Source organism: Artibeus jamaicensis, unplaced genomic scaffold (genome assembly GCF_021234435.1).
Source record: "Artibeus jamaicensis isolate MK-2021 breed Jamaican fruit bat unplaced genomic scaffold, CSHL_Jam_final contig_415, whole genome shotgun sequence".
In the NCBI taxonomy this organism is placed as follows: domain Eukaryota; kingdom Metazoa; phylum Chordata; class Mammalia; order Chiroptera; family Phyllostomidae; genus Artibeus; species Artibeus jamaicensis.
In genome coordinates, this window is record NW_026521823.1 from 41,892,453 (window position 1) to 41,919,057 (window position 26,605).

The 26,605-nt window shown below is 47.4% G+C and overlaps 1 protein-coding gene across 7 annotated transcripts in view; it reads left to right on the forward strand.

The window, feature by feature from the left end:
- Positions 1–26,605, forward strand: part of BCL2L13 (BCL2 like 13) — a 46,031-nt gene that overhangs the window by 5,718 nt on the left and 13,708 nt on the right. Inside the window, exons 2-5 of one of the 7 annotated variants that reach the window (XM_037138667.2) lie at positions 2,471–2,639; positions 16,419–16,526; positions 19,703–19,859; positions 23,829–23,898. In XM_037138667.2, the coding sequence (XP_036994562.2) occupies positions 2,519–2,639; positions 16,419–16,526; positions 19,703–19,859; positions 23,829–23,898 (456 nt within the window). In that variant the 5' untranslated portion in view covers positions 2,471–2,518. Of the gene's footprint in view, positions 1–2,470; positions 2,640–16,418; positions 16,527–19,702; positions 19,860–23,828; positions 23,899–26,605 lie in introns of those variants that run through there. The other 6 variants (XR_008391681.1, XM_037138669.2, XM_053665582.1 and 3 more) reach the window with 6 other exon arrangements.

Genomic DNA, 26,605 nt, shown 5'->3' on the forward strand with positions numbered 1-26,605 from the left:
CTGCTTAGGCCTGTTGAGCCCCACCCTCTGGGGTGCAGGACACGTGCCAGACGCCGTGGTTCATGTGTCGTCCATGCTGTTCCGCTCTGCCTTCTTCAGCCCTGCCTTTCCTCTCATGTCCATCCCTTTCCCACTGCCCGCTAGTTTGGTTAGTAAATACCTCTTCCTTCCCCACAGGGCTCAGGTTTTCCTTAACAAGCCTTCTCCGATTTGTACTTCCCCTCCCCCCTCCCCAGGGAGGCGGGCCTGTTTCCTCTCCTGGGCGCTGCCTCCCACTCTGTGGATACTGACTTGTACCATAGAACTTTATTGTTCTTACTTGTTTATATACTTTTGTTTTCTTCTCCTTAATTGAGTACTCCTGAGGGCAGGTGATTGATTAGATGTCTTTGTGTCTGATGCCTACGGCACACCTTGTACCTTAAGGCACATGTTGAATGAACACACACAAAATTGTCAGAAGGCATTGTCTTCTATTTTAATAGATATAATTACCAGGTCTATATGCCGGCTTTGTGGAATTGGAATGTCTTCTAAACTGTAAATTGAGAACATAGTGTGTTACAGTTGTTGGGAAACTGCCTTACAAGCTTTAAGAAGAGTAGGTCCCAGTTAGGTCTTGGTCGCTCACACAAAGGGACCCCACAATACTCACAGGCTCGGACAGGTACTTACAGAGAGGTCATCTCTCAGAATGGGCGGGACAGCTGGGAGGGGCAGGAACCAAGGGCTGTCCTGCTGCAGGCTCTGCCAGCGTCCAGCCGCAGGACTAGGGTGATCAGTACCTCTGTGGACCCGCACCACTGCCTTTTTTGCAGATTACTAGAATGTCTCCCAGAGCCCAAATCCTAGGTGTGGCCCTCTGGCTCGGCTGCACCTAGACCACCTCTCATCCTCTGGGTGCTACAGACCAGGACAGGAGGGAGAGCATCTGGCCCACCGTGGCCTCTGTAGTGGGGGTTTGTCTTCTGCTGAGACGGACCCTGGAGGATGCAGCCTAGGTCGGAAGTTGGGTCAGATGGCCGGCTGACCAGAAAGTGAAACCAAAAGGTGAGAGCCCACTAAAGCACTGGGGAGTGGAGTGCAAGTGTGACCGGATGTTCTGCACGCCCCGCAAGAACATGGGGGTGTTGCCTGTGTTCTGTGGTGTCAGCTGCAGCACTTGCCCCTTCCTTTGGAGAAGGCAGTAACGCGTTGAAATGCCTCTGTGACGCTTACGGGGACTTCTGAAGCTGAACTGGGCAGTCCAAGGCATGTTGTTTGACTTGGTGGGTATTTTGGTGTAATTTTATAGCACTGCCCCCAGTAGATAGAAACATTAATCGTTCTAGCACATTTCTCTGTTCGTTACAGATCTTAGCTTTTGCCAGCCTTGCCTGTCTTTATTCCTAATGTTTGCTCATTATCCACACCTTTTTCTTTTACTGGATAATTCTTGAGATCTTAAAGCAGTCCATATTTTGTTTTCAGTGGGAAACAAAGGTATTTGGAAACCTCTTACTAAGACACTTTAGGTGGAAACAATTAGTAAGGTACACAGTAAGGGTCAGTCATTTGTGGGGATAAAGTGTACAGTATGGGGACTATAGTTAATGATACCATGCTGTCGTGACTGGTGTTCAGTGTCATCCTCCAAACTGAAAGGTCCCTGGTTCAGTTCCCGCTCAGGGCACAGGCCTGAGTCACCGGTCCTCCTGGTTGGGGTGTGTATGAAAGGCAACTCATTGATGTTTTCTCTCACACATCAGTGTTTCTCTCTGCCTCTTTCTCCTTCCCTTCTCCTCTCTCTCTAAGTAAATCAATCTTTTTTTAAAAGGTACATGGCAGGTAAAACCGCTGCTAAGTCTGTGTGAAAAAACTGTACTCGTGTTGATTAGGAAACAAGTTAGGAGGCCTGACAAAGAGATTCAGAAAATAGGAGCTTCAGTGACAGTCCAGACCAGGAGCCAGTTGTCAAGGCTGCCCAGGCCTCTGTGCTGCATGTGGTCATCCAGGGACCCAGGAGTCTTCTGTCCGGCTGCTTCACGGTCCTCTACAGTGGCGTCCTGGTTTGCACGTCACAGCGAGGTGTCTGCCACGTTCACATTCTCAAGTCCTAGAAAGAAGGGAGCAGGAAGTCTCAGGAAAGACCCACACGGTGCAGAGAGCAGACTGTCTGCTCACGGGCCTGCGCGGGGCTTGAGGCCGTGGAGCATCACGGCGCAAAGGAGGCTGGGAGACAGACTGCAGCTGGGGGGCCAGGGGCCTCGCTGACGCTGAGGAGGCGTTTTTAGTAAGAAGAGGAGAGAACGTGCGCTGCGGTGGGGGTGGGGCACGACCACTGGTAAGTAAAGTGCACTTTCGAAACATTACTGGGAAGAGGAGTCTGACAAGTACTTATTTTGGTATTTAGTTGACTAATTGGAGTCCGTGGGAAAAATGTCCTGGCTCATAACCGACTTTACACTGAAAGAACACGTCTCTGCCGTAGGTTGCGCACCTCTGCCCGCAGACCCTCCTGGAGCGCCGCTGCCGCCCCATGGCGTCCTCTGCTGCTGTGCCCGCGGGCTTTCACTACGAGACCAAGTTCGTGGTGCTCAGCTACTTGGGGCTCCTCTCTCAGGGGCCCCCGCACGGGCAGCGCCTCTCCTCAGCCCCAGGTACTGTCCTTGGCGGAGGCGGTTGTATTGAGTATGGTGGTGGCTTCCTGTGCAACGGCATGTGCGTCGCAGGTGGTTTATACTTGTGGTTCGCGTGCTCACGTGGTACCAGTGCGCTCTTAAGGAGTGACCTCTCTTCCCTGACCCGTTCCAAGAAGCAGCTACTTGTGAATGCTTTTTAAGAGATCGATGTTTTGTTTTGTTTATATATGTATTTTTTTTTAGTTTCTTATTTTTAAATCCTCACCCAGGTACATTTTTTCATTATTTTTAGAGAGGCAGGGAGAGAGGGTTTATAGAGAGGAGAAGGGAGGAAGAAAGAGGGAGAGAAGCACTGATGTGACAGAGAGACATTATCAGTTGGTTGCCTTTCATATGTGCCCTGACTGGGGACTGAACCTGCAACCCAGGCCTGTGCCCCGGCGACGACCCCCAGCCAGCTGAGCTGCTGGCCAGGGCAGGAGCCAGGTATTCTAAACAGTTGCCCTTGGGACAGGTCCGAACCTGCTGCATACATGTAAATAAACAGAAGCCCGCCTGTCGTTAGGGATTTCGTACTTAATAAGATGCGCATGAGAGTCACATAATGAATTTTCTGTTTATAATACAATTTAATTTAGTCTCTTGAATTGTGTTTTTTCAAGGATATTAGATTTAAACAATGAAGTCTCATATGTGATGGTTTTTTAAGTTTTTAAAATTTATTTATTTACTTACTTACTTATTTTCAACTCTGCTGGCATCCCAGTATGGTTCACAACGGAGTCGGTGTGAACCGGGCCCAGAGTGCCGACCAGCCGCGGCTGCTCCTCTCCCCGCGGCGGGACACCTGCCGAGGTGCAGGGCAGCCCAGGCAGCTGCTAGCGCTGGGGTGTTTTCAGTCCTCACCCGAGAACGCGTTCGTTGATTTGAGAGAGAGAGATAAACACCCACGTGAGAGAGAAACGTCAGTGGGTTGCCTCCCGCACATGCTGTGACCAGGGATGGAACCCACAGCCTTTTGGCGCACGGGGTGATGCTCTAACCAACCGAGCCGTGTGGCCAGGGCATGTGTGTGTATTCTTAAATATTGACTCATATTTAAAGGACCCCAAGGTAGGTTACTGTTCTAAACAAAATTACATCAAAATGACTTCAAAATATTGATTTGAGAGAAACATCAATTTGTTGTACCCTTTATTTGTGCATTCATTGGTTGCTTCTTGCATGTGCCCTGACCAGGGTTGGAACCCGCAATCCTGGTGCACTGGGGTGATGTTCTAACCAACCACCACCTGGCCAGGGCTTCCAAATGACTCGTAAAACTCATGAAAGAAAATGTGATACTAAACACCTAGTTTATTGTGTTGCCACACTCACACAACTGTTCTACTCTCTGTCGTCTTATGATCTTCATTGATGTTTACGCAGTTTTTACGTAATTGGGGTCCATTATTTTTGATTTTTGCACGGGTTTGAAACATGTTTCCACGTTCATCTGCTTTGTGGTGCGTGCAGGTGTTTTCTTACCCTCTCACCCAGCGGCACTGCCCTGCCGTTTGGGGTTTGCCGTGGAAGCCTGGCTGGGTCACTGGCCCTGGCAGTAGGACTGCAGTTGGCACAGTTGATTAAAGAGGGCATCGTACATAAAGAGTCACACATAAGAAATTTTATTTTAAAATTTAATAAGTGTGCATTCACTTAGCAATTTTGAAGTAAGGCCAGGGCTTTTTGTTTGTTTGTTTTAAATATGGGTCTGTTGTTTATAATTCCAATTTATGTTTAAAGCAGAGTAAGAACATAAACACGGGTACAAGATGTGGTTGAAGGGTCATTCCAGATTCTTATGATTCTCCCCCATTCTTTCTAGTTGTTTCTGTCACACCTGACCTGAAACGGTATTTTTTTAATTTAAATAAACTAGTACCTCTAAAATTTTAAACGGAGAGAGAGAGAAACATAATTATTCCTTTTTTCCCCCAACTCCTCTAAACGGTATTTTTAAAGCAACTTCCCAAAACATTTAATTTAGGTTTCATGGAAATAACAAGTGTCTTTGTACAGCCACATTTCAGTGATGTCTGTGATTTTGAATAAATTAGAGAATTTCAGTTTCCACTTTTATAAACAGGGCGGGCGGAAAAGAACCAGCCCTTGGGAACCGCGCAGCTTCCACCCTGCCGGGGGCGTCCGCAGGGTTTGCAGTGAGGCTGCGCCAGGCCCCTGGGGACAGCAGGTCACGTCAGTGGGGGTGACTTGGGGGGTTTCTACTGTACACTGAGTTTTAAAAAATTATTTATTTTGATTAATTAGTATCTAGAGTCAAACTACTGAACTGAAGAATAATACTGCTTTCATGAGGGCCTTGCCATTTAAAATAAATTAACTTGTCAAACCATGTAGGTTATCTTTTTAGGTTCTCACACAGTGTTCTAAAAACCAGTTGTCACTCCTGAAACTCTGGGTCCCGTTGCTCCGAGCCTCAGGCGTGCAGACTCTGTAGGCATCTGCCCTGGGCCACGGGGTCCCGCGCGGACCGGGCTGCACTGGGAGCGGCTCCTGCACAGATGGGCAGGGCCTGAGGTTGGCCGGTATCTGCGCGGCACTTCAGTCTGGAGGGCGGTTCTGGTGATCAGTTTTAGGGAGCACGTGGTTTTTACACTCCAGGCCCCTGGCACTCTGGGCGCCAAGGCAGACAGCAGGACTGCGGGGTCGGAGCTAGACAGTTCCTCATCCCCACCCAGCAGACCCCAGGAGCGTTACCATGGTGACGCTGGTCTGCACACTAGCTGCACGGGGTGCAGTGCGAAGCCCCTCCCCCAGGGGGCCGAGGTCACCTTGTGGTCATTTCCACCTGCGTATGCTACAGAGATGGCTCCTGGACAGTTGGGTTTGGGGGGTCACCCTGAGCAAGGATATGGGGGTGCTTGGGACCCTAACCCTCTGGACGTCGTGCAGTGGCGTGACGCAGGGTCTCCGGCTGGTCCGGTTCACACAGCGCTGGGCCGGCCGGGCAGCGGCTTTGCGGCGCTGACCTCAGCCACACCCTGGGGCCCGACTGCAGCGGGGCCTGGGGGGCTTCTCAGACCCACCAGTGTTAGTACCCCCTCACCAGGAGGTATTGGCAGCTGCTCGGGCCAGGACGGGTCCGGAACAAGACTGTTCCTCGTGACAGCCCGCCTGACGGCACTCAGACCGACCGCTGACTTCTAGGGCTTGTGCCAGCACGCTGGCTCGGGTGGCTACAGTGGAGGCAGGGTTCTGAAATCGAACATAAAAATAAAATGTGATTCAGAGTTCACTTCTGTGCCACACTCATAAATAGGACCTGCCGCAGCGGTCAGCGGTGTGGGTGGGCTCGGTCTCCAGCGCAGGAAGCAGGAAGTGTGCGGGGAAGAGGCAAGAGGTGGAGGCCATATGCGTGACTCAGGGTTTCTGTCACGTAAAATGTCTTCCATTTTTTCCTCAGTGAGTCACGTGCTGTATACAGACCTTTTTATTTCACATTAAAAATTTTTATTTTTCAGCCCTGGCTGGTGTAGCTCAGTGGATTGAGCACGGGCCTGCGAACCACACGATCGCGGTTCGATTCCCAGTCCGGGCACATGCCTGGGTTGCAGGCTGGTTCCCAGCAGGGGACTGACCAGAGGCAACCACACATTGACATTTCTCTCCTTCTGTCTTTTCCTTCCACTCTAAAGATAAATAAATAAAGTCTTTTAAAGAAGTTTACTTTTCAATTACAGTTTACATTCAGTGTTACGTTGGCCTGGTCTTGGGTGCACCGCGCAGGGCTCGGACAGGCACACTTCACAGGGCGCCGCCCGGTGTCCCCGGGCCGGCCGGGCGCCCTGCACATCACCTCAGTGCTGCCGACTGTGGTCGCGGCCTGCAGACCCTTCGCAGTAGTTGACTGCACTTTCACGGGACGACTCAGCTCTTCTGGACGGTGTGAGTTTGTGCTGAACACAGTCGACCCTGTTAAGAATAACGTATTCTGGCTAGCACAAGTCCTGCTGAGTGACATATTTCTTAACAGATTTTACTTTATTTATCTTTAGAGGGGAAGGGAAGGAGAGAGGGAGACAAACATCAATGTACGGTTGCCTCTCATGCTTCCCCTTCTGGCAGCTGGCCTGCAACCCAGGCATGTGCCCTGACTGGGAATCGAACCGTGATCCTCTGGTTCACAGGCCCACGCTCAGTCCACTGAGCTACACCAGCCAGGGCCTAAGTTACATATTAGATGTGAAATAACTTCTGCTATGCTCAACTTTCCACATACGATTAATACAGAGTGCCTTGATACTATAGTAATCAGATACTTGTTAATGGAAAAAATACAATAAAGATTAACTTTTAAAAAAGACATTTCTCTCTTAGGTTTGGAAGGAAACTTCACGTGTGGTAACTAGTAACGTGACTGTCAGATCATGTAGTTGTGATACTGGTCTGATTTGTTCAGCATTGTTCATGCGGGACAGTAGTTCCACATTTCCCTCCTCCTTCCATCCACTACTCTACTTTCTCTCTCTGAATTTGGCACTTCTAGGCACCTCGTTCGAATTAGGTAATATTTGTCCTTTTGCGTCTGCTTCAGTTTGCTTAGCGTAATGTCTAAGGTTCATCCATGTGTGGCATATATTAGAATTTCATTTCTTTTTAAGGCTGAAAAATACGAGGGGGTACCCCCCCAAAATGGAATTTTCTTCTGGAGGGCGGGCCCCTTGTAGGACAGGCTTCCCCCGCTAGGTGAGTGTTCTAGGAACCCAACTGCAGCAGTGCGCCAGCTGGCGTTGTTGTGAGCGGCCGCGTTTGGCTTCAGTGAACTTTTTTGAAGACTCAGTGCATGTGCCCATTTCATGATGGGTGATTTACGAACGCACCTGCCCACACCACGCTGAGTGTTCGACAGTGTCTGACCCAAAACAGCATGAGCCCCACGCCCCACCCTCCCTACTGCCTGATCTCACCCTGAGTGACTTTGTTTTGTTTCCATGGATGAAAAATGTCCTCAAGGGGAAACGTTTTGATGATGTAGAAGATATGAAACAAACAAAAAAAACAGCAGAAGCTCCAAAAGGCATCAAAATCAACAAGTTTAAAGACTATTTTCAGACTTGGCTGGTGTGGCTCAATGTATTGAGTGCCAGCCCGTGAACTGAAGGGTTGCTGGTTCGATTCCCAGTCAGGGCACGTGCCTGGGTTTGAGGATCAGGTCCCTGGTGAGGGGCATGTGAGAGGCAACCACACATTGAGGTTTCTCTCCCTCTCTTTCTCCCTCCCTTCCCTCCTCTCTAAAAATGAATAAAGACTTTGAAAAAAAAGTAAAGACTTTTTAGCAGTGGAAGAAAGTCTGGATAGGTGTATTGCATCAGATGGAGAGTAGCTGAAGGGGACTGAATTTTAAACACGTGAGAATAAATGCACAGGTTCTTATAAATAAATTCCTTTTGGGGGTCCGCCCTCGTATTTGTGGTGTGCACACAGCACAGTTTGTTCTTCTGTTCATTTGTTAGTGGGCAGTTGGTTTATTTCTGCCTTTTGGCTGTTGAGTAATGCTCTGTGACTCCTGGTTTATAGCTCTGGGTTTCTGCTCTCAGTGCTCCGGAGGACGCACCCACGTGAAGTTTGGCTGGATTACGTGGTCTTTCTGTGTTTAATTTTTGGAGGAACTGTTGTTACACTTTTCTACACAGCAGCTGCACCATTTTGAATTCCAATCAGCAGTGCATGGGGATTCCAGTTCTCCCACATCCCCACCAACAGTTGTTTTTTATGTTTTGCTCTTTCTAGTAGTCGCCCTGATGGGGGTGAAGTGGTAGCTTACTGTGGTACTCAGGTCTTTTTACTGCAGAGTGAGACTCCGTTGTATGCATGTACCGTGGTTCACTTACCCATTCACCTATTGCAGCGCATCTTGGTTGCTTCCAAGTCTTGGCAGTTATGGATAAAACCGTTAAAATTGTGTGCAGGTTTTGTGTACATGGAAGTTTTCAGCTCATTTGGGTAAATACCAAGGAGCATGATCACTGGAAGATACGGTAAGAATGTGTTTAGTTTTGTAAGACACTGCCAAGATGCCCTGGCTGGTGTAGTTCAGTGGACTGAGCACGGGCTGTGAACCAAAGGGTCACCAGTTTGATTCCCAGTCGGGGCACATGCCTGGGTTTTGGGCCAGGTCCCCAATGTGGCCAAATGAGAGGCAACCACATACAGTGATGTTTCTCTCCCTCTCTTTCTCCCTCCCTTCCCCTCTCTCTAAAAATAAATAAATAAAACCTTTAAAAAGAAAAGAAAAGAAACCGCCAAGGTGTCTTCCACAGCGGCTGCCCCACTGCGCATTCCTGCCAGCAGTGTCCAAGGGTTCCGTTCCCTCACGTTTGCCAAGCTTGCTAGTGTCCGTATCTTTGTCACACTTTTCCTTTTCCCAGTGGCTGTGCAGTAGTATTGCATTGTGGTTTTAATTTGCATTTCCTTAAAGGCTAATGATGTTGAATACCTTTTCATGTGCGTGTTGGCCATTTGTGTGTCTTTGGAGAACTGTGTTTTTACATCGTTTGTCCGTTTTCGGTTTGGACCACTTGTCTCTCTGTGGTTGGGTTACGAGAACTCACTCTGTGCAGAGACCCTGACCAGACCGGTGACTTCTAGCTACGCTCTCCCGCTCTGCGGCCTGTCCTCTCGCTGCCTGTGGCCGTGCCCTCTGACCTGCAGGAGGTGGTCGGTGTTCTCTCTGGTTCTCATGCTGTAGGTCTCACATCTGGTAACTGTTGCCTAATCCAGGGTCAGGTGCAGTTTCACCTCGGCTTCCTTCTCACTGTTCTGTACTTTTAGCTCTCACATTTGTATCATTGATCCGTTTTGAGTTAATTTTTGTGTATGGTGTGAAGGTAGGGTCCAGATGAATTCTTTTGCGTGGGAATACCCCGTTGTCCCAGCACCATGTGTGACAAAGGCCATCCCTCCCCCGTGGAGGGGCCGTGGTACACTTCTCAGAAGTCGGTCACTCACCCTCCCCTGGTCAGGTACTGCCATTGGTTAGAGCATCGATGCGCCAAGGTTGTGGGTCCCCGGTCAGGGCGTGTAATAGGGCAACTGGTGATGCATCAGTGAGTGGAGCAGCAAGTCGATGTCTCTCTCCCTCTCACTGAAATCGGCAGTTTAAGAAGAAATTAATTGACCTTAAACATATGGATTTATTTCTGGCCTCTCAATTAGAATCTGTTGATCTGTATGTCTGTTCTTGTGCTGTTACCACATTACCTTGATTTCCCCGTAGCTTTGTAGTAAGCTCTAAAACTGTGAGATGTGAGTCCTCCAAGTTCGTTCCTTTAAAAACATGCCATTCTTCGTCTTGTGTGGTCCTGTATAAATTTTAGGGTTATCTTGTCCGTTTTTGGCGAAGTGACTTGTGATGGGGGTTGCATTGGTCTGTAGGTCAGTGGGGGGCTGCCTCGTCGGACCCCCTTCCACACAGGTTTTGCCCGGTGTCTCAGAATCCCTTCCTGGAGACGGGCGTGCGTCTCTTCCTCAGCGGTCCCACCGGGGGCGGGAGCTGCAGGACCCTGGCCTCCGTGCAGCCACACTCGGGTGCGCAGCAGGTGCCCTTGGCCTTCTCCTCTGAGTCTGCCCTCCTGCAAGTCCTTCCCCGGCCGCGGGGTCTGGGGCTGTGGGATGCTGGAGCCTGAAAACCTCATCTGGTTGGCAACTTTGCAGTTTGGATTTTTAAAAAATATTTTATTTATTTATTTTTAGAGAGAGGAGAAGGGAAGGAGAAAGAGTGGGAGAGAAACATCAATGTGTGGTTGCTTCTCATGTGTCTCCCCCTGGGGACCTGTCCTTCAACCCAGGCATGTGCCCTGACTGGGAATCGAACTGGCCACCCTTTGCTTCACAGGCCCGTGCTCAATCCACTGAGCTACACCAGCCAGGGAGCAGTTTGGATGTTTTTTAAAATCTGGTTTCTTGCTCACTAGCCCAGTATGGTACCATGTAGGGTGTTTGCTTTTGCTGTTGAATAATTAATTGAACCACGATACCTGTATGTTCAGTAGACTTTAAAACTGGGTTGTAATTAGCTGGGTCGTCTATAGCAGCGCTGTCCAGAGGAAGGGCCCGAGACTCACCAGAGGCCACAGCGCTCCACCCTGGCCTGGGCGACCAGAGGCTCCACGGGGCGCCTTGGAGTCTGGGTTTTTATTGATTCTTTTGCTAACTCTTGTGCCTCCCATTTGGAGAACCAGAGATTTAGAAAGTGTTTTCCTCTAGAAGGTCTAGTGGGTACAACTGACTAGTCTACATTTGTTAACTTGATACTCACTTGGAAAGGGCTGGTGACTGCCGACCCCGACTCTTCACCTAACACTGAGGTGGGTGGGAGTTAGTGTGCTCAGGTCTGTCTGTCTTTGAAAGAGTTTCCTCCAGGTTGGTAGTGCAGGTTTTCGCTGCGCTGGTGCTACTGCAAAGCTCTGTGCTTTGGAGTCTGGGCGGGAGGCGGGAGGGTGAGTAAATGCAAATCACAGAATCCGTGTCACTGGCTCCCTGGATAAACGGCCGTCTGTGCCCTGAGAGCAGCGCACTCTGTCTGGTTGGGGTTATTCACGTGGCTCAGTACCAGCTGTGACAACCTGCTGTTCCTTTAATCATCTGCTTCCCCGCAATCTGGCAGGGGAGGCCTCGGGGGGCCAAGACATGGTTGTCCCTTACTTTGTGGCACGGTTGTGGTTTGGTGGCAGCATGAGTGGGTGTTGGGTGTGTGTGCTTTAGGTATATGGCTTTTCCAAAGAGGCTGGTGGCAGATAAAACAGTCATGTATTCCTCATTTTTCACTGTATGTCAACAACTGTAACCATGTACTTAGAATTCCATAACAGTTGTGCTCACCAGATGATCGTCTTTCTAATCTCGCTTCTGTGTGACTAACGGGAGCCCAGGCTTGCCCTGTAAATTTCCCAAGTCCCCGCGTGCTGCACACCGTGCGGAGCATGACCTGCACAGCCGCGTCCCCCAGACCTGCCCAGGTCTGTAGTGCGCCTCCACAGCTCACGCACGGGTTGCAGCTCTCACTGGCCCGGACCCCTTCCGGGGGCCTCCCTCCCCTTCTTCCTCATTCTCAGCGTTCGCCTCTCAACTCCGTCCCCATGAGCAGGTGGATGTTCTGGTGACTGTCCCAGGGGTGGCTGGTCTGGACTCTTACTCTCTTATGTGGAACGACTTTTCATTTTCTTTATTTCTTTTAACTTTTGTCATTTGAGCTGGCTCCAAAACATACTGATAACTTTGTTTTTTAATTTGCTGAATTTCTATACCTGAGTTTGAAGAAATCCATAAGTCCTATTGTCTTCTTTCTTAAGTGCCCCCTCTCCCCAGCCAGGTTGTCACCTGCACACGGAGACACATTCATTGTAACCCTTGGACTCTTCACTGCAGAGACAGGAAGGTAGAGGTGCACTTAGTTCCGAGAGGCCACGCCATATTCTTTGAAGAGCTTTACTGCATATGGCACAGAGAGAAAGGGAATAGGAAGTACTGTCGATATCAGATACAGCGTTAAGTTTTAAAACTACCTCTTAACGTGATTCTGAATAAAAGTTAAGGATGTGCCACCAAAGTGTGATTAAAACAAATAGTTAACACTATCTGGAGACCTAGATTACAGGTCTATAAAACCTAGAATGCAGAGGAATGGAGGGACTACCTGTCATATCAGGAAACTTATAAAAATTAAATCTAACAGCCCTGGCTGGTGTGGCTCAGTGGATTGAGTGCTGACCTGCTAACCAAAGGACCAAGGGTTCGATTCCCAGTCAGGGCATATATGTAGGTTGTGGGCCAGGCATGAGAGGTAACCAGAAACTGATGTTTGTCTTCCTCTCTTTCTCTTTCTCTCTGTCTAAAATAAATAAACTCTTTCAAAATTAGATCCAACAGGCTATAATCTTTGGAAAGCATCTGAAATGCTTATTTCTGTTTCTGATTAAGGGCATGTCAAGAGCAAACTAGCAGGTGTTAAATTTGAAATGTGTTGCAGAATTTAAAAGTCTTAACCAAAACTTTTTCAGCATGGCTGTTATCCTACTTACATTGTGGAGGCATGTTTGAAAGAATATCAGTGTGTATAAAAAGGATTCTCTTAAAAACACTTCCAGTCACTGTAGCTCATGACAGTCAGTGATCAAAATTCTAACATTCTTGAGCATGGCTGAGATTATTTTAGCCTGGAAAAAGTTTGAAGTCAAGCCTCTTAGAGGCAAATCATACCAGGAAACACATAAAACCACGGAACATCTGGTATTCAGGAATGTAGCTCCTTAGTGAAACTTCTTAGGTGAATATGTTGTGAATTGTACCCTTAATTTTTTTTGTCTTCACATAAGGACATGCTTATTTTTTTTAATTTTTTATTGATTATGCTGTTACAGTTGTTCTATTCCCCCTTTCATTCCCCTCCACCCTACCCCCCCATCCCCACCATTACCCCCCCCTTTAGTTTATGACCATGTGTCTCAAGTCCTTTAGATTCTATATTTCCCATGCTATTCTTGCCCCCCCATCTATTTTCTATCTACTGTCTATGCTACTTATTTTCTGTACCTTCTCCACCCTTCTCCTCCTCCCACTCCCCTGTTGCTAACCCTCCTTGAGATCTTCATTTCTATGTTTCCACTCCTGATCTAGCTGTCCTTTTAGTTTGCTTTCCTTTTAGGTGTGGTTGTTAATAACTGTGAGTTTGTTGTCCTTTCACTGTTCATGTTTCTTTAACTTCTTTTTCTTAGATAAGTCCCTTTAACATTTCATATAATAAGGGCTTGGTGATGATGAACTCCTTGAATTTGATCTTATCTGAGAAGCACCTTATCTGTCCTTCCATTCTAAATGAAAGTTTTGCTGGATAGAGCAATCTTGGTTGTAGGTCTTTGGATTTCATGACTTGGAATACCTCTTTCCAGCCCCTTCTTGCCTGTAAGGTCTCTTTTGAGAAATCCGCTGACAGTCTGATGGGGACTCCTTTGTAGGTGACTGTCCCCTTATCTCTTGCTGCTTCTAGGATTCTCTCCTTCATTTTAATTTTGGCTAATATAATTAAGATGTGCCTTGGTGTGTTCCTTCTTGGGTCCAATGTCTTTGGGACTCTCTGAGCTTCCTGGATTTCCTGGAAGTCTATTTCCTTTGCCAGATTGGGGAAATTCTCCTTTATTATTTGTTCAAATGAGTTTTCCACTGGTGGCTGTGCCTTTCCCCCTTCTGGTACCCCTATAATTCGGATGTTGGAGCGTGTAAAGATGTCCTGGAGGTTCCTAAGACTCTCCTCATTTCTTTGAATTCTTGCTTCTTGACTCTTTTCTGTTTGGCCATTATTTATTTGCTTTCTTCTGGTCCACTCCATTGATTTGAGTCCCAGTTTCCTTTTCATTGCTATTGGTGTCCTGTGCAATTCCATTCATTTCAATTAGTTTCTCCTTCATATATTTGTTTAATTTGTGGCTATAATCAACCAGATCTGTGAGGATCCTGATGACCAGTGTTTTAAACTGTGTGTCTGAGAGTTTTGCTATTTCTTCATCGCTTAGATCTATGGGCTCTGGGGCTTTGAGATCTTCTTGCGACATTTTTGGTCTGTTTGTGCCCTTTAAGTGTGAGAAGCGGCGCCTGGGACTCCCAGGTCGCTGGGTTGTGACGCTGTATGTGGGGGCGTGGTCAGAGCGGGGAAATGGCGGCGCCCTCTGCTGTTTCCCACAGCTGGGTGAGGATCAGCGCCTTAGGTGGTTCACCTGGGCCGGGCCACTCAGAGTCGCTGGGTTATGACGCTGTATGTGGAGGTGGGGTCAGAGCAGGGAAATGGCGGCACCCTCCACTGCTGCTTGCCGAGGGACCCGCTGGGTCCCGGTCCAACCGCCCACTCCCTCGCCTGTCCACCCGCGCACAAATGTGCAACCACAGTCAACAGGCAGCACCGCTCCCCCGCTGTCTCCCCCCGCGGTCGCTCACTAGGTCCAACCCTGCGCCACCGCCTAGACTAGACGCGCAGCCTAGCCTTCCCCTTGATGGAGCGGCAGGGAGCCCCCGTTTTCCGGCACAGGGCCTACTCGGTGGCATCACATCCTGTGCCATTGTGACTGCCGGGCCACTTGTCCTCCACCAGGGTGGTGAGAGTGTTAATCCCTGCTCGGAGGGAAGGTGGGGACACCCCCTTTGCCAAGCAGCCTTTTTTTCTCAGCCTGGGCCAACAATCTCTGCTTCTCTTGCTTTGTCTCTGGTCCGTCTTCTGGGGCCAGCTCACTTAGCTACGCGGCTGTTCGTCAGGCCGAGGCCTGGGTGGGCGCTGCCTCTTGCTGCTGCATTCGAATGTAGATGGACCATTTGACAAAGTGGGGGAGGTCTCTTTGGGGCTGAATGTTCTGTCTGTGCCAGAATTCTTGGGCCTTTTCTCAACCGGGATTTACCGTCATCTTGGCCTTCTGCTTCTTTACAACGCCAGGGGCCGCACCATCTCCTTTTCCTGTTCCAGTTTCCGTGGGTGTAGGCAGAACAGGTGGGTGAACTGTCCAGTTAAGCAAATGCCCGTTAATTAAGGCATTGAGGGGGGTCCTTTATGTTTACTTCAACTAGAAATAACTGAGGAATTTTATATTTCCAGCTCGGAAGAAAAGTTTTTTATGTGGTCTAAAGGAAAATTATTTTTGTCAACTTTAAGGTTGAAAACTAAGTGAATCTAAGAAACAGAAATGTTTAACCTTTTGATTTTCACAGATATTTTAAAGACCCATAGATGCTATAATAATCAAGTTTCCTGGCTCAAAGTAATATGCTTATCTTTGTTTTTCTGGTTTTTAAAAAAATTTTATTTATTGACTTCTTAGAAACATTGATTTATTTATGCATTAAGTAAATGCATAAATAAATCATTATTTATGATTATTCCAGTAATTGTTCCAATTATTTATGCATTCACTAGTTGATTCCTATATGTGACCTGATTGGGATTGAACCCACAACCTTGCTGTGTTGGGACGATGCTCTAACCAACTCTGAGCCACCAGGTCAGGGCAATAAGCTTATCTTTGAATTCAGAATTTTTTGCTTCCAAAAATGAGAACATATAAAAGTCTAATATCTCTCTTTATAAAACTTGTCAGTGGTAGGAAACAACGATACGAACACCTGGGTGGAAAAGTGCTGAAAATGCGTCTGTGAATACATTCTTGGGGGGGGGGGGGCACTGTCAGGTTTGGACTCAGTGTTTTAGAGGAAATGATGAAGCTCTCCAAACACCGAGGCAGCAGTTAGTGAATCGTCGAGTGTTTGGTCTGATTTTCTCCTCCAGATTCTTCACCTTAGTCTGCAGCCCGTGCTGGGACCACGGTCTTCCCTTGCCTCTTCCTGCACGAGGATATTCATGGTTTTCTTCAGTTGGACGATAGAAATCTTTTGACGATAACAGGCTTTCTCTTGGGCTGAAGTTTCCATGAAGATAAGGGACCATGAATGTCAATATCAGGACAGTGTCACTGATTGGACAGCCTTTCAGGCTCCATTTCTGCCCTGTCACAACGGTTCTGAGATCTGGCTTCCCGGCAGACACGCACGGTTCTCTCAGGCTGACCGCGCCCAGGCCCTGCTCTTCCCGGCAGCCCTGGGGCCGCCCGGCCTACCCACTCCCTTTTCTAAACCTTTCCAGCCCCCGAACCTTGACAGTGTGTTGTAATTTTATATTTTTGACTTAATAGTTAAAATATTATCCATATTCTACTGGCTTCTCTCTTCCTCTGTCAATAGTAACCTTTTTATTGATTTCAGGAGTTCCAGAAGATGTAGCTTCACAGTCTCTGGATCAAGAAGTTTTATTAAAAGTTAAAACTGAAGTTGAAGATGAGCTAAAATCCCTGGACAAGGAAATTTCTGAAGGTCTCTTTATTCTTATTTTCCTAGTTAATTAGAAGATTCTGTTTGTCCCGGTTCACTGTTGGTTTAACTGGTTTTTTCCAGTAGAGTGCTCCCAGCACCACACAGCCTCGTTGGTTCAGGACTGCATGGCGGGAATGAGTGTCCTCGTCTTCCCGTCCTGGGGGCATGTTTCTGAGTGGCCCCCGAGTGCACCCAGCAGTGCGGGTGCAGCCTGTGCAGTGGGCGGGCGATGGCCTCCACAGTCCTGTTGAGGGACGTGCCCCTCGCTGTGGTTTTGGCACCAGCACTGAGGGGCGGTGCCGGTGAACTGCGTTCAGTTTTGCACGTATCTGTGCTACTGTAGGAAGTCGTAACAGTGATGCGAGTGTAACTTTATAGCCATGCATTTCATACTTAACATTACACTATAAACTTAAAATAGTTGTTTTACTAACTACGTGAAATTCCGTATATTGAGTGATTGTTCCTCTCTTCCCTTATTATTGACAGGAACATTTGGGTTGTTTCTTGTTTTACCCTCCAAAAATAAAGATGCATTGGACATCCTTTTTTTTTTTTTAAAGATTTTGTTTTCTTATTTTTGGAGACAGGGAAGGGCGGGAGAGAAACATTGATGTGCTAGAGATACATCTAGGTTGCCTCTCACACACCCCAACCCAGGCATGTGCCTTGACTGGGAATCGAACTGGTGACCCTTTGGTTCCTAGGCCAGTACTCAGTTCACTGAGCCGCACCAGCCAGGGCAACTACATTGGACATGTTGCCCAATGATTTCTTTTATGGCTTTATTTATTTAAAAAAATTATTTATTTACTTTTAGAGAGAGGGAAAAAGAGGGGAAAGAAACGTTGCCATGCAAGAGAGACATCGATTGGTTGCCTCTCGAATGCCCCGCTTGGGGACCTGGCCTGAAACCCAGCTGTGTGTCCTGACCTGGAATCAAACTGGCGACCTTTTGGTTTGCAGGAAGATGCCCAACCTATTGGATGCCCAACACACCTGTAGCTATGTATTTTATAAACCGTAAAATCTACCCATTCGAAGTGTACAGTCCAACTGTACACAGTATGCAGCCCATCACCACAACCTAAATTTAGGACACGTGTAACATTCCAAAGAAGCACTGGACACGTGAGTGGTCGTGTCGCACGTCTGCTGGCCCCACCCCTGGCCCCACCCGGTCTGCTACTGTCTCTGCGTCGGCCTGTTCTGGGCAGACACACAAATGGAACCCTCCACTCTGGTCTGTTACAAATGCCTTTCGTGTAGCGTAGTTTTTCCAAGGGCCGTCCATGTGGTCGCATGTATCAGTGTTTCATTCCATTTTATGGTAGAGTAACATTCCATTGTGTGGGTGCCCCGCCTTTTGTTTGTCCATTCATCAGTTAGTGAACATTTAGGTCGTGTCCACTTTCTGGCTGTTACGTATGATGCTGCTATGAGCATTCCTGTATAGTTTTTGTGTGGATAGATATTGTCCAGTAGTTTTTAACAAGAAAAGTTATCAATCAGTTCCCTATTAGTGGAGAAGAATATGAATAGAGACAAGTAATCCAGAAACCTAATTTTAATCATTCGTATTGATTAAAGTGTACATTCTATTTGAATCCTTTGTCCACTTCTGGTCGCAGTACTTACACACAGTAAAACGAGCAAAAGGCCAAGAGAAGAGAGAGCAGCAAAGGCTGCACTGCACTCACCTCCTGGAGTCCCCGTATTAGCGAAGACAGGTCGCTGCGTCAGGGCAGTGAGGCTTGGTCAGACGGCCAGCCCTTTGCATCCTTCTTGGAGGAAGCACTTCAAAAAGAATAGTATACTCCACTCAAGTAAAGGTGACAGCCTTCCAGGAGCAAGCCTTAGACTAGTGCAGTAAATACTTTATGTAAGGAGATTGTTGATAATTCTTGGGAGTGGGTGCCTCTGCCTCCTTTCCTGGGAATTCATGCCCTGAGCCTGGTGTCCACGGGAACCTAGCGATCCCGCCTGTCTGCAGGCTGGGAGAGAAGGGCGCACCACGGGACGCAAGACAGGAGCAGGAAGCAGAGGAGAGGCTGGCTGTGTGAGCGGAGGAGGACAGGCTGGGACGCTGCTTCCACGGGCGGCTTCTGTCCTTGTAGCCTTCCTGGTTTTGACACGTGTCCATGGACATGGCAGTGGAGCTACAAAGTGCGTTTTGGAAAGAAACTGCTCTCCCAGCTGCTGTAGCTTAGTAGACTGAGCGGTGGCCTGGTAACCGAAAGGTCACTGGTTTGATTCCCAGTCAGGGCACAGGCCTGGGTTGTGGTTTGGGTCCCTAGTGGGGGATGTGTGAGAGGCAACTGATCGATGTTTCTTTCCCTCTCTCCCTCCTTTCCCTGCTTTTTAAAAATAGATAAATAAAATCTTTAAAAAGAGAATGAACTAACTGAGTAATTTCTCTATGGCGGAATAAACTGATTTGAGTCTGGTTTAAGAAGTTCCACCTTTACAAAGGTAAAAACAAAATAATGAGAGGGATGATAAATCTCATTGGTCAGTTTTTTAAAGTTTTTCACTTAGCCCTGGTTGGCGTGGCCCAGTGGATTGAGTGCTGGCCTGCAACCCAAAGGGTCGCAGGTTTGATTCCCAGTCTAGGGCACAGGCCTGGGTTGTGGGCCAGGTGCCCAGTAGGGGTTGTGTGAGAGGCAACCACACATTGATGTTTCTCTCTTCTTCCTACCTTTCTTCTCCTCTCTAAATTAAACAAATAAAAATCTTTAAAAAATTTTTTTTCATTGATTGATTTTAGAGAGAGAAAGTGGGGAGAGAGACATGGATTTGTTGTTCCACTTCCTGTATGTGCCCTGACCGGGGACCAGACCCACAAACTTGGCATATGGGGACAACGCTGTAATCAGCCGAGGCACCCCGCCGAGGCTCATTTATCATTCTTACATGACACTGGTCTGTGGTAATGTACTACATTGGTTTGTGTATTTTAACATTTCAGTGTAGTCTTTTTCTTTTCTTAATACTAAGATTTTCTTTAAAAATCTTCCCTTTAAGAAAATCTCCAACTTTAGGGCCTATTACCCAGTTTTGTGTTCCAGGGAAGATTAATACCCCGTAGTGATGGTCAGGCGTCCCGTCCCCTGAGCTTCCACCGCACAACTTTCGATGCTGTGGACTCAGTCCAGTTCCTCTTGCCCTGTCTTCAGCCTTCCCCGGCACAGGCTTCGACCGGCACACTTCTCCAGTGTTCAGCCCCGCCAACCCGGAGAGCTCCGTGGAAGACTGCTTGGCTCACCTTGGAGAGAGAGTGTCCCGAGAGCTGCACGAGCCTCTGCAGAAGGCGCTGCAGGCGCTGCTCAGCCAGTGAGTGACCCTGCTGCGCGGGCCAAGCGGTCTCCGCACTGTGCGCGCTGCTCTGCCTGGTCAAGGCTCTGCTTTACGTGAACGGTGTCACTTCTTGTGTCACACACTTTGCTTTGCTTTTCCTTTTGCTTTCCCAAGCATCTCTGTTTGTGGCTTGAGTGACAGCTTTTGCATCAGAGAAGTGATTTAACCCTCCCCACCGGCATTCGAGTTGTGTTTCCTATTGAGCTGCTTCAGCAGGGGCCCTCCCTGAGCTGTAAACACGGCTGTTCACTTGTCCTGACCACGCTCTGCCGTTCTCGCCAGCGGCCAGTGCTGAGGTGAGGGCTGGGCTGTTAGGCCTTGTAACGGGGAGTCCCACTCTGTGTCTCCGGTGTCCCAGCGTTGCCAAACTTCGGGACTGCAGCCCTGCCCGTGGGAGTCCTGCCGTGTCCTTAAGGTGGGAACTTCTCCCCTCGCTATGCTTCTGACTGTCAGAGCTAAAAGCAGGAAGCTCACAGAGAACGTATATTAAACTAGAACCACATTACTTACTGTAGATCTTAAAAATTCACTTCCCCTAATTCTTGGCTGAGAATCACTATTGAACTGGTATTGGTGAGAAAAAAAAAACATTTGTTTTAGTGAAGACCGACAACTCTCCAAAACAGGATAACTGTTCTTTCTCTCAAAGGGCCAAAATTCAGAAGCTACATTACTGTGTAGTAAGGTCATTCCTTACTTTCACCTGGAAGTTATATGTTGCCATGTGTTAGAAGGCAGCACCGTGGGCTGAAGGAGAACTTGGTGTGTTTCTGCCTGTTCGGGTGGCACGAGCACACGTGAACCCAGGTTGCACCTGGGAAGGGATGCGATGGAGCCACGTGTGGGTTTGCTCACCTCACACTTGGGGGGTTTAGGCCTCAGTGTGGGAGGGAGGTCACATTGTGGGTGTTAGGAAGTGCAGCCTAATTGGGAGTTTGGAGGTGCGGCAGTTCTGGTGGGGGACACTTGGAGCCCTGTGGCCCATAGAGGGGAAGACAGGTGGGTGGGCGGTGGTCAGGGTCACCCCACTGCTCTTGAACCAGGGCAGCCGTGCTTCCACAGACATTGTCTGGGGCTGTTTCACAAACTGAAGACAGTGCCTGAATAGACCAACCTTGTAAAAGCTACTGGGACTGGGGGTCAAATAAGACAAAGAAATTCTGTTTCCAATTTTGATACAAACTCTCAATTTATCCATCTGTTAATTTTAAATTTATTAGGGTATTTATAAGCTCTCTGAAGAATAATATTATATAGTATTTTTTAAAAGCATTATTTTTGAAGTCCTTTTTATAATGTACAAGAAAAATGGATTATCTTCCCACTGCCGAGTAAGTGGTCATTTTAAAAATCTTGTCTTTGCCCTGGCTGGTGTGGCCGGTGGATTGCATGCCGGCCTGTGAACCAAAGGATCTCAGGTTAAATTCCCAGTCAGGGCACATGCCTGGCTTGTAGGGAGGGGGAGTCCCCAAGTAGGGGGCGCACAAGAGGCAACCACACATTGGTATTTCTCTCGTTCTTCCTCCCTTCCTCTCTCTCTAAAAATAAATAAAACCTTTAAAAAAGGGTTGTCTTTGATGAATATTTATTTTGCTTTTTTCCCTCTAAACCCTAAATACAGATACAATTATTTTTGAAATTGGTACTTCTGATTGTACATCAAAGTTAGGCCCCTGAATAAATTTTCTTTAGAAATCTTTTTTTTTTAGCATTGCATTTATTTTCAGTATTTTTCTTCTACTCAAAGATAAATATTTTTAGTGTTAAGATGTTTTATTTACAGAATCTAAAGGATATCAAATGGCAAATAGTAAAGCTGAGCTCTTTTGTTTTTGAAGGATTATCGAGCCTCTTTTAGCAGTCAAGAAGAAATGCTCTGTTAGATTTTAGCCAGTTTTGAAGAAGATAATTGTGATGATCAGAATTATACTTTTGATTTGGTTTGCAGGTCGGTACTTAATCCACTGAGCCACACCATCCAGGGCTAGAATTATACTTTTGAAAGTCATTATTGCTATTACTAATACCTTGAAAATAACTCCCTGATGATGAACCAGAATTATTACCTGAGTTCTTGGCAATATTTTGTACGGTGGAAAATGACCAACACCTCCTTCTGTTTGTTCATTGGGATTTAATCCCTACCTCTTCCTGTAGAGGGAGTCTTTTCAAAATGTTCCCCCTACACCCCACCCCGGTTTTCAAAATGTATTTTTTTGGTGGTGGGTGGGAGAGGGATAGGAAGGGAGAAAAAAAGGGAGAGAAACATTGATCAGTTCCCTTGCACACACTCTGACCAGGGACAACACGCAACCCCGGCATGTGCCCTGACTGGGAATTGAATCTGCAGCCTTTCCGTTTACAGGATGATGCTCCAACCGAATCACACCAGCCAGGGCTCCCCTTTTTCTTTGCTGTGTTTCAAATAGCTCATCAGATAGGTCTGATTTTTCAGCTGCTTATTTTTCTGTGTATTAGATTTCCTTTGAATGTTTTCATCTGCTGGATTGTTTATGTGCATATATGTCTGTACATACAGTGTTTCAAATCATTCCATTCTGAAGGAGGCCAAAGGACTTGCGCCTGATAGACAAACTACCCAACTACCGGGAAGGCCCACTGTGACGCATAGCAGCCTCTGGCAGCTCAGGAAAGGAAGTGCAGGGACAGAGATGTGCAAGTAGAGCTGCAGGGGCTCTGGGTAGGGGCCGTGCAGTGTCTGCGTAAGTTCAGGCATCACACACGCGTACCTTTCAGTCTGAGGCTTCTAAAAAGTACTGCTCTTACACTTCGGTGGGAATGTGCTATCAGCAAGGTATCATTATTAAACAGGTCCTCCCCGGTACCTCAGTGTTGCTATAGAATTGATGTTATTTTGACTTGTATAAAAGAATACCTGTGTCATCAGAACATTTTTTAATACCAGATTTCCTTTTCAAAAATTGTTACTTTTAAAGATTTTATTTACTTTTAGGGGAAGGGGAAGGGAGGGAGAGAAACTTCAATATGTGGTTGCCTCTTGAGTGGCCCCACTGGGGACCTGGCCTGCAACCCAGGCATGTGCCCTGACTGGGAATCGAACCAGTGACCTCTTGGTTTGCAGGCCGGCACTCAATCCACTGAGCCACACCAGCCAGGACTGGATGGATCTTAAAATTAGACTCCTCTCCTTTTTATGTATATGTTAATAATTTGTCCACAAAAAGGGGAAGTTAATTTTATTAAATCTATTACCCAAGCTTTTGACACCTTCGTATGTTACTTTTTTACCAAGTATTGTCCTCGTTAATTTGCACCAGAAGCCCAGACTTGGAAGGCAGTACTCGGGGCCCCTCAGTGAGTCACTGAGTGATGCTGCTGTCGCTCTGTGCCCTGGGCTCTGGGGTCAGAGGCTTGTTGCTCCACCCTGCAGGGTTTTCGGTCATGAGACTCCAAGTTAAAAATAGAGTTCCACTTGTCAGCTGTGTTTATTCCAACTTGTTATATCCGCAGTTTGAAAAGTCTTCCAGTGCCATGTCTCTTTAATTTTTAAATATTTTAGGGTTTTTTGCCTTTAAAAAATTAAAATTATGCTTTTAATTTTATTAAGGTTACTTTATTATTTGATCCCATATTAATAATCCAAGTGTTTGTGTTTATCTACAACATAGAAATCCAATGGGATAAGTCTGAAGCAGTTGGAAAACATTATTATTCACTGTTACTTGTTATGTGAACTGCTGTCCCAAACTGGTAGATGGGCATCAGTCTCTAGGGGACACAGAGAAAAGTGCACACCCCGTGGTAACAACCCCATCCATCCCCTAGAGAGCAGAGGTTGAATAACCTTTGTTACTTTTGCAAAAAGTTCGTACAACATCAGCATGGTGACTGTATATTTTTTCATCTGGAAATGTCGGGTTTTTCTGATTAGTGACACAGAACTGTTAAAAACGATTCCTGCAGGCCAGTGACGTACCAGGCTTACCGGGAGTGCACGCTGCAGGCCACCGTCCATGCCAGCGGCTGGGACAAGGTATGGACCAAACTACCTTTTCTCTCACAAGATTTCAGTGTGTTGGTGGTGAGGTACGGAGGCGTTGCAACAGCAAATGAGAGAACAGAGCTCTTTACTTAATGTGTAAATCCAACTGTGAAGCAGGTGTTTCTGATTAAATCGGTTTTTAGATTAACGCTACCAAGTCCTGCTGGGCCCCAGACTGCGTGTCCTGTCGTTCGCGCCGTGCGTTTCCACCTGCCACTAGCTTCCGTCACGACTTCATCTCTGCGGCAGGCAGGGCGCTGCTCCCGACCTGTGTCTGTGAGCACGTGCGTGGGTGTGCCTCCGCAGGGAAAGCACAAGGGCTTCCTGTCGGGAGGTGGCATGTCCTGCTGCTCTCGGGCCTGGTCACATGCCAAGCAAAGACCCTTTGGCGTCCAACTTGTGGCTCGAAAGGGAATGACCAAGAGGTGCGCTCGCTTGGCCATGGTGCTGACGCCACCTCCCATTCATTTTTCAGACTGAAACGTAATTTACGTGCCATACGATTTACCCATCTACAGGGTCCTAGTGTGTTCACAGAGGCGTGCCACTGTCCTCACTAATTCCAAAATGTTTTTTTACCCAAGAGACACCCCAGTCCTCTCCCACCCAGTCCCCTGCCCCCTTCCTCAGCCCTGAGTTTGTCTTCTGGATGTCGAATGGAAGTTCGGTCTCATCGTTGGTGACTTCAGCCTCTTGTCACATGTAGACTTCCTCTCCGCTTCCTCTCCCTGACTCACATGCTACCTGTCCCCTGGGGCTCTGCTGGCTGTGTCTCTGAGGTGCCGTTTCGCAGGTGCCTGCCCGTGGAACAGGCAGGTGGATCCAGAGGCTGGGGTGTGGTCAGGCTCCGTCTTTGGCCACAGCACTTCTGTGTTCTGTGTTGCTGTTCTGTGTTTCCTGTTGCACTTCACTGCGGAGTGGCAATACACAGTGTCTTGTTATGTCTTCAGTTTTATTTTGAAGCAGATTGACCAGAGACTTCCAACCTAATTGATGGATTCGGTGCAAATACAATTTGTGGCATGCCCTAGAGTCGTTGAGACATAGATTGGTTAAATCGTAGACCGATAGGTCAAAAGATCATCCCAGATCTCTCTTTCCTGGAAGGGACCCGTGGAGCTGTCTGGTAGACTTTCTTTCTGCCTGGGCAGGCTCACTCGGTCGTTAGTGAAGGGGGATGTCGTCAGCAGAATCTAACCTGGTGGAAGGAGACACCACATGGTTTGTGTAAGTAGACAATGGAGATAGTTCTGTTTCAAGGTCAAAGATACCTTAGAATTCTATTGCAAAAGCAATTGAAGAAGAAGGGATTTCTATGTGTTGTGGGGATGACTGCTCTTCAGTACGGAAAAGACAAATTCAAAGGGTAAGATTATTTGGTGGCTTTTAAGTCCTAGAATTACAAGCAGTTTGGGCTTTGTAGGTGTGGACACTTGGGTATCCAGTTTTGTTCCAATGTGTTTTCAGTCCTGTGGGAGGGGAGCCCAGAAACATGCCAGGTGTACAGATGGTATGAAATCCTTGTGCACAGTCGGCTTCCCAGTGGGTGGGGCTCAGTCATGGGAACTCATGGAATTTTGTGTCTAGTCACCAAGGTGAGAGAACAGGGGGCCTCAGCAACACAGAGGCCATCTGAGCTGTGCTAGAAGTCATGACGTAGGCCCCTGAAAAGCAGCATGTCAGCCAGGTAAAGCAGACACAGCACCACTGCCAGGAGTCTCATGAGGCCCGTCACCTGCACTGAGGGACCCAGCAAAGGACACACACGTGGTCAGCACCGCGTAGGGATCACCCTGTGCAGAACTTACTGAAGATCTGCAGACTCAGCCCCAAAGTGCAGAGACTGAGAGGGACTGTGACTGGGGACTAAAACTGAGACGGTGGTGAAAGCGGGTTACAGTGTTATCTCCATGTAACTATGGAGACCCGTGGGCCTCAGCTTTGTGACGTGGGCGAGGTAAATGGAAACAAGGACGTGTAAAGATTGTTTCACGTAGCCGGTGTAAAATGTTTGTAGCTAATTTCCCTAAGAGGTAACAGAGCTTGGACATGAATAATTTTTAAATGTTGCATACTTTGGATTATTACGGAAAATTTGAATCTTTTGAGGTGCAGCACATCCCAGGCCTCTGAAGTGGAGAAGATGGTCTGAGTCCACAAGGCTGACTCACAAGCTGTTGCTCACTGCTCGTGCTAAGACAAAATACTGGGGCTGGATGAGCAAGCTGTGTTTCTTTTAGTATGATGTGGTTTTTTAATCATGGGAAAAGCCTAATGCATTCTTTGTAGTCCTATACCCTCCATTAGTATTAAGAAGAGGTTTTTAATGTATTTGGGGTGGAGCTGTTTTAGAACATCGATTCCCTCGGGGCTGCTTCTACTTAAAAGCCAAAGAATATTAGTATGAACTTGCTGGCTTTCTTTTTGTCTTCTTCTGCAGAAATATTTTGTAATTTCTCACTTTATACTTTGGCAGGTAAGTAGCAAGGAACTGGAATTGGGTTAATTTCCTTTCACATTTCTTTTTCAGTCAATTGGGTATTTCTTGATATTTTAGAAAAAAGATTGCATGCTGATGGATAACTGAAAATGCTTAGTTTTATTTCCAGTATGCGATTTTGGGGGCGAAGCCAAGAGACTCTAGTGAGTTTCAGTCATAAATTTTAATGATTTTTCAAATACTGAGCCACAAGGTTGT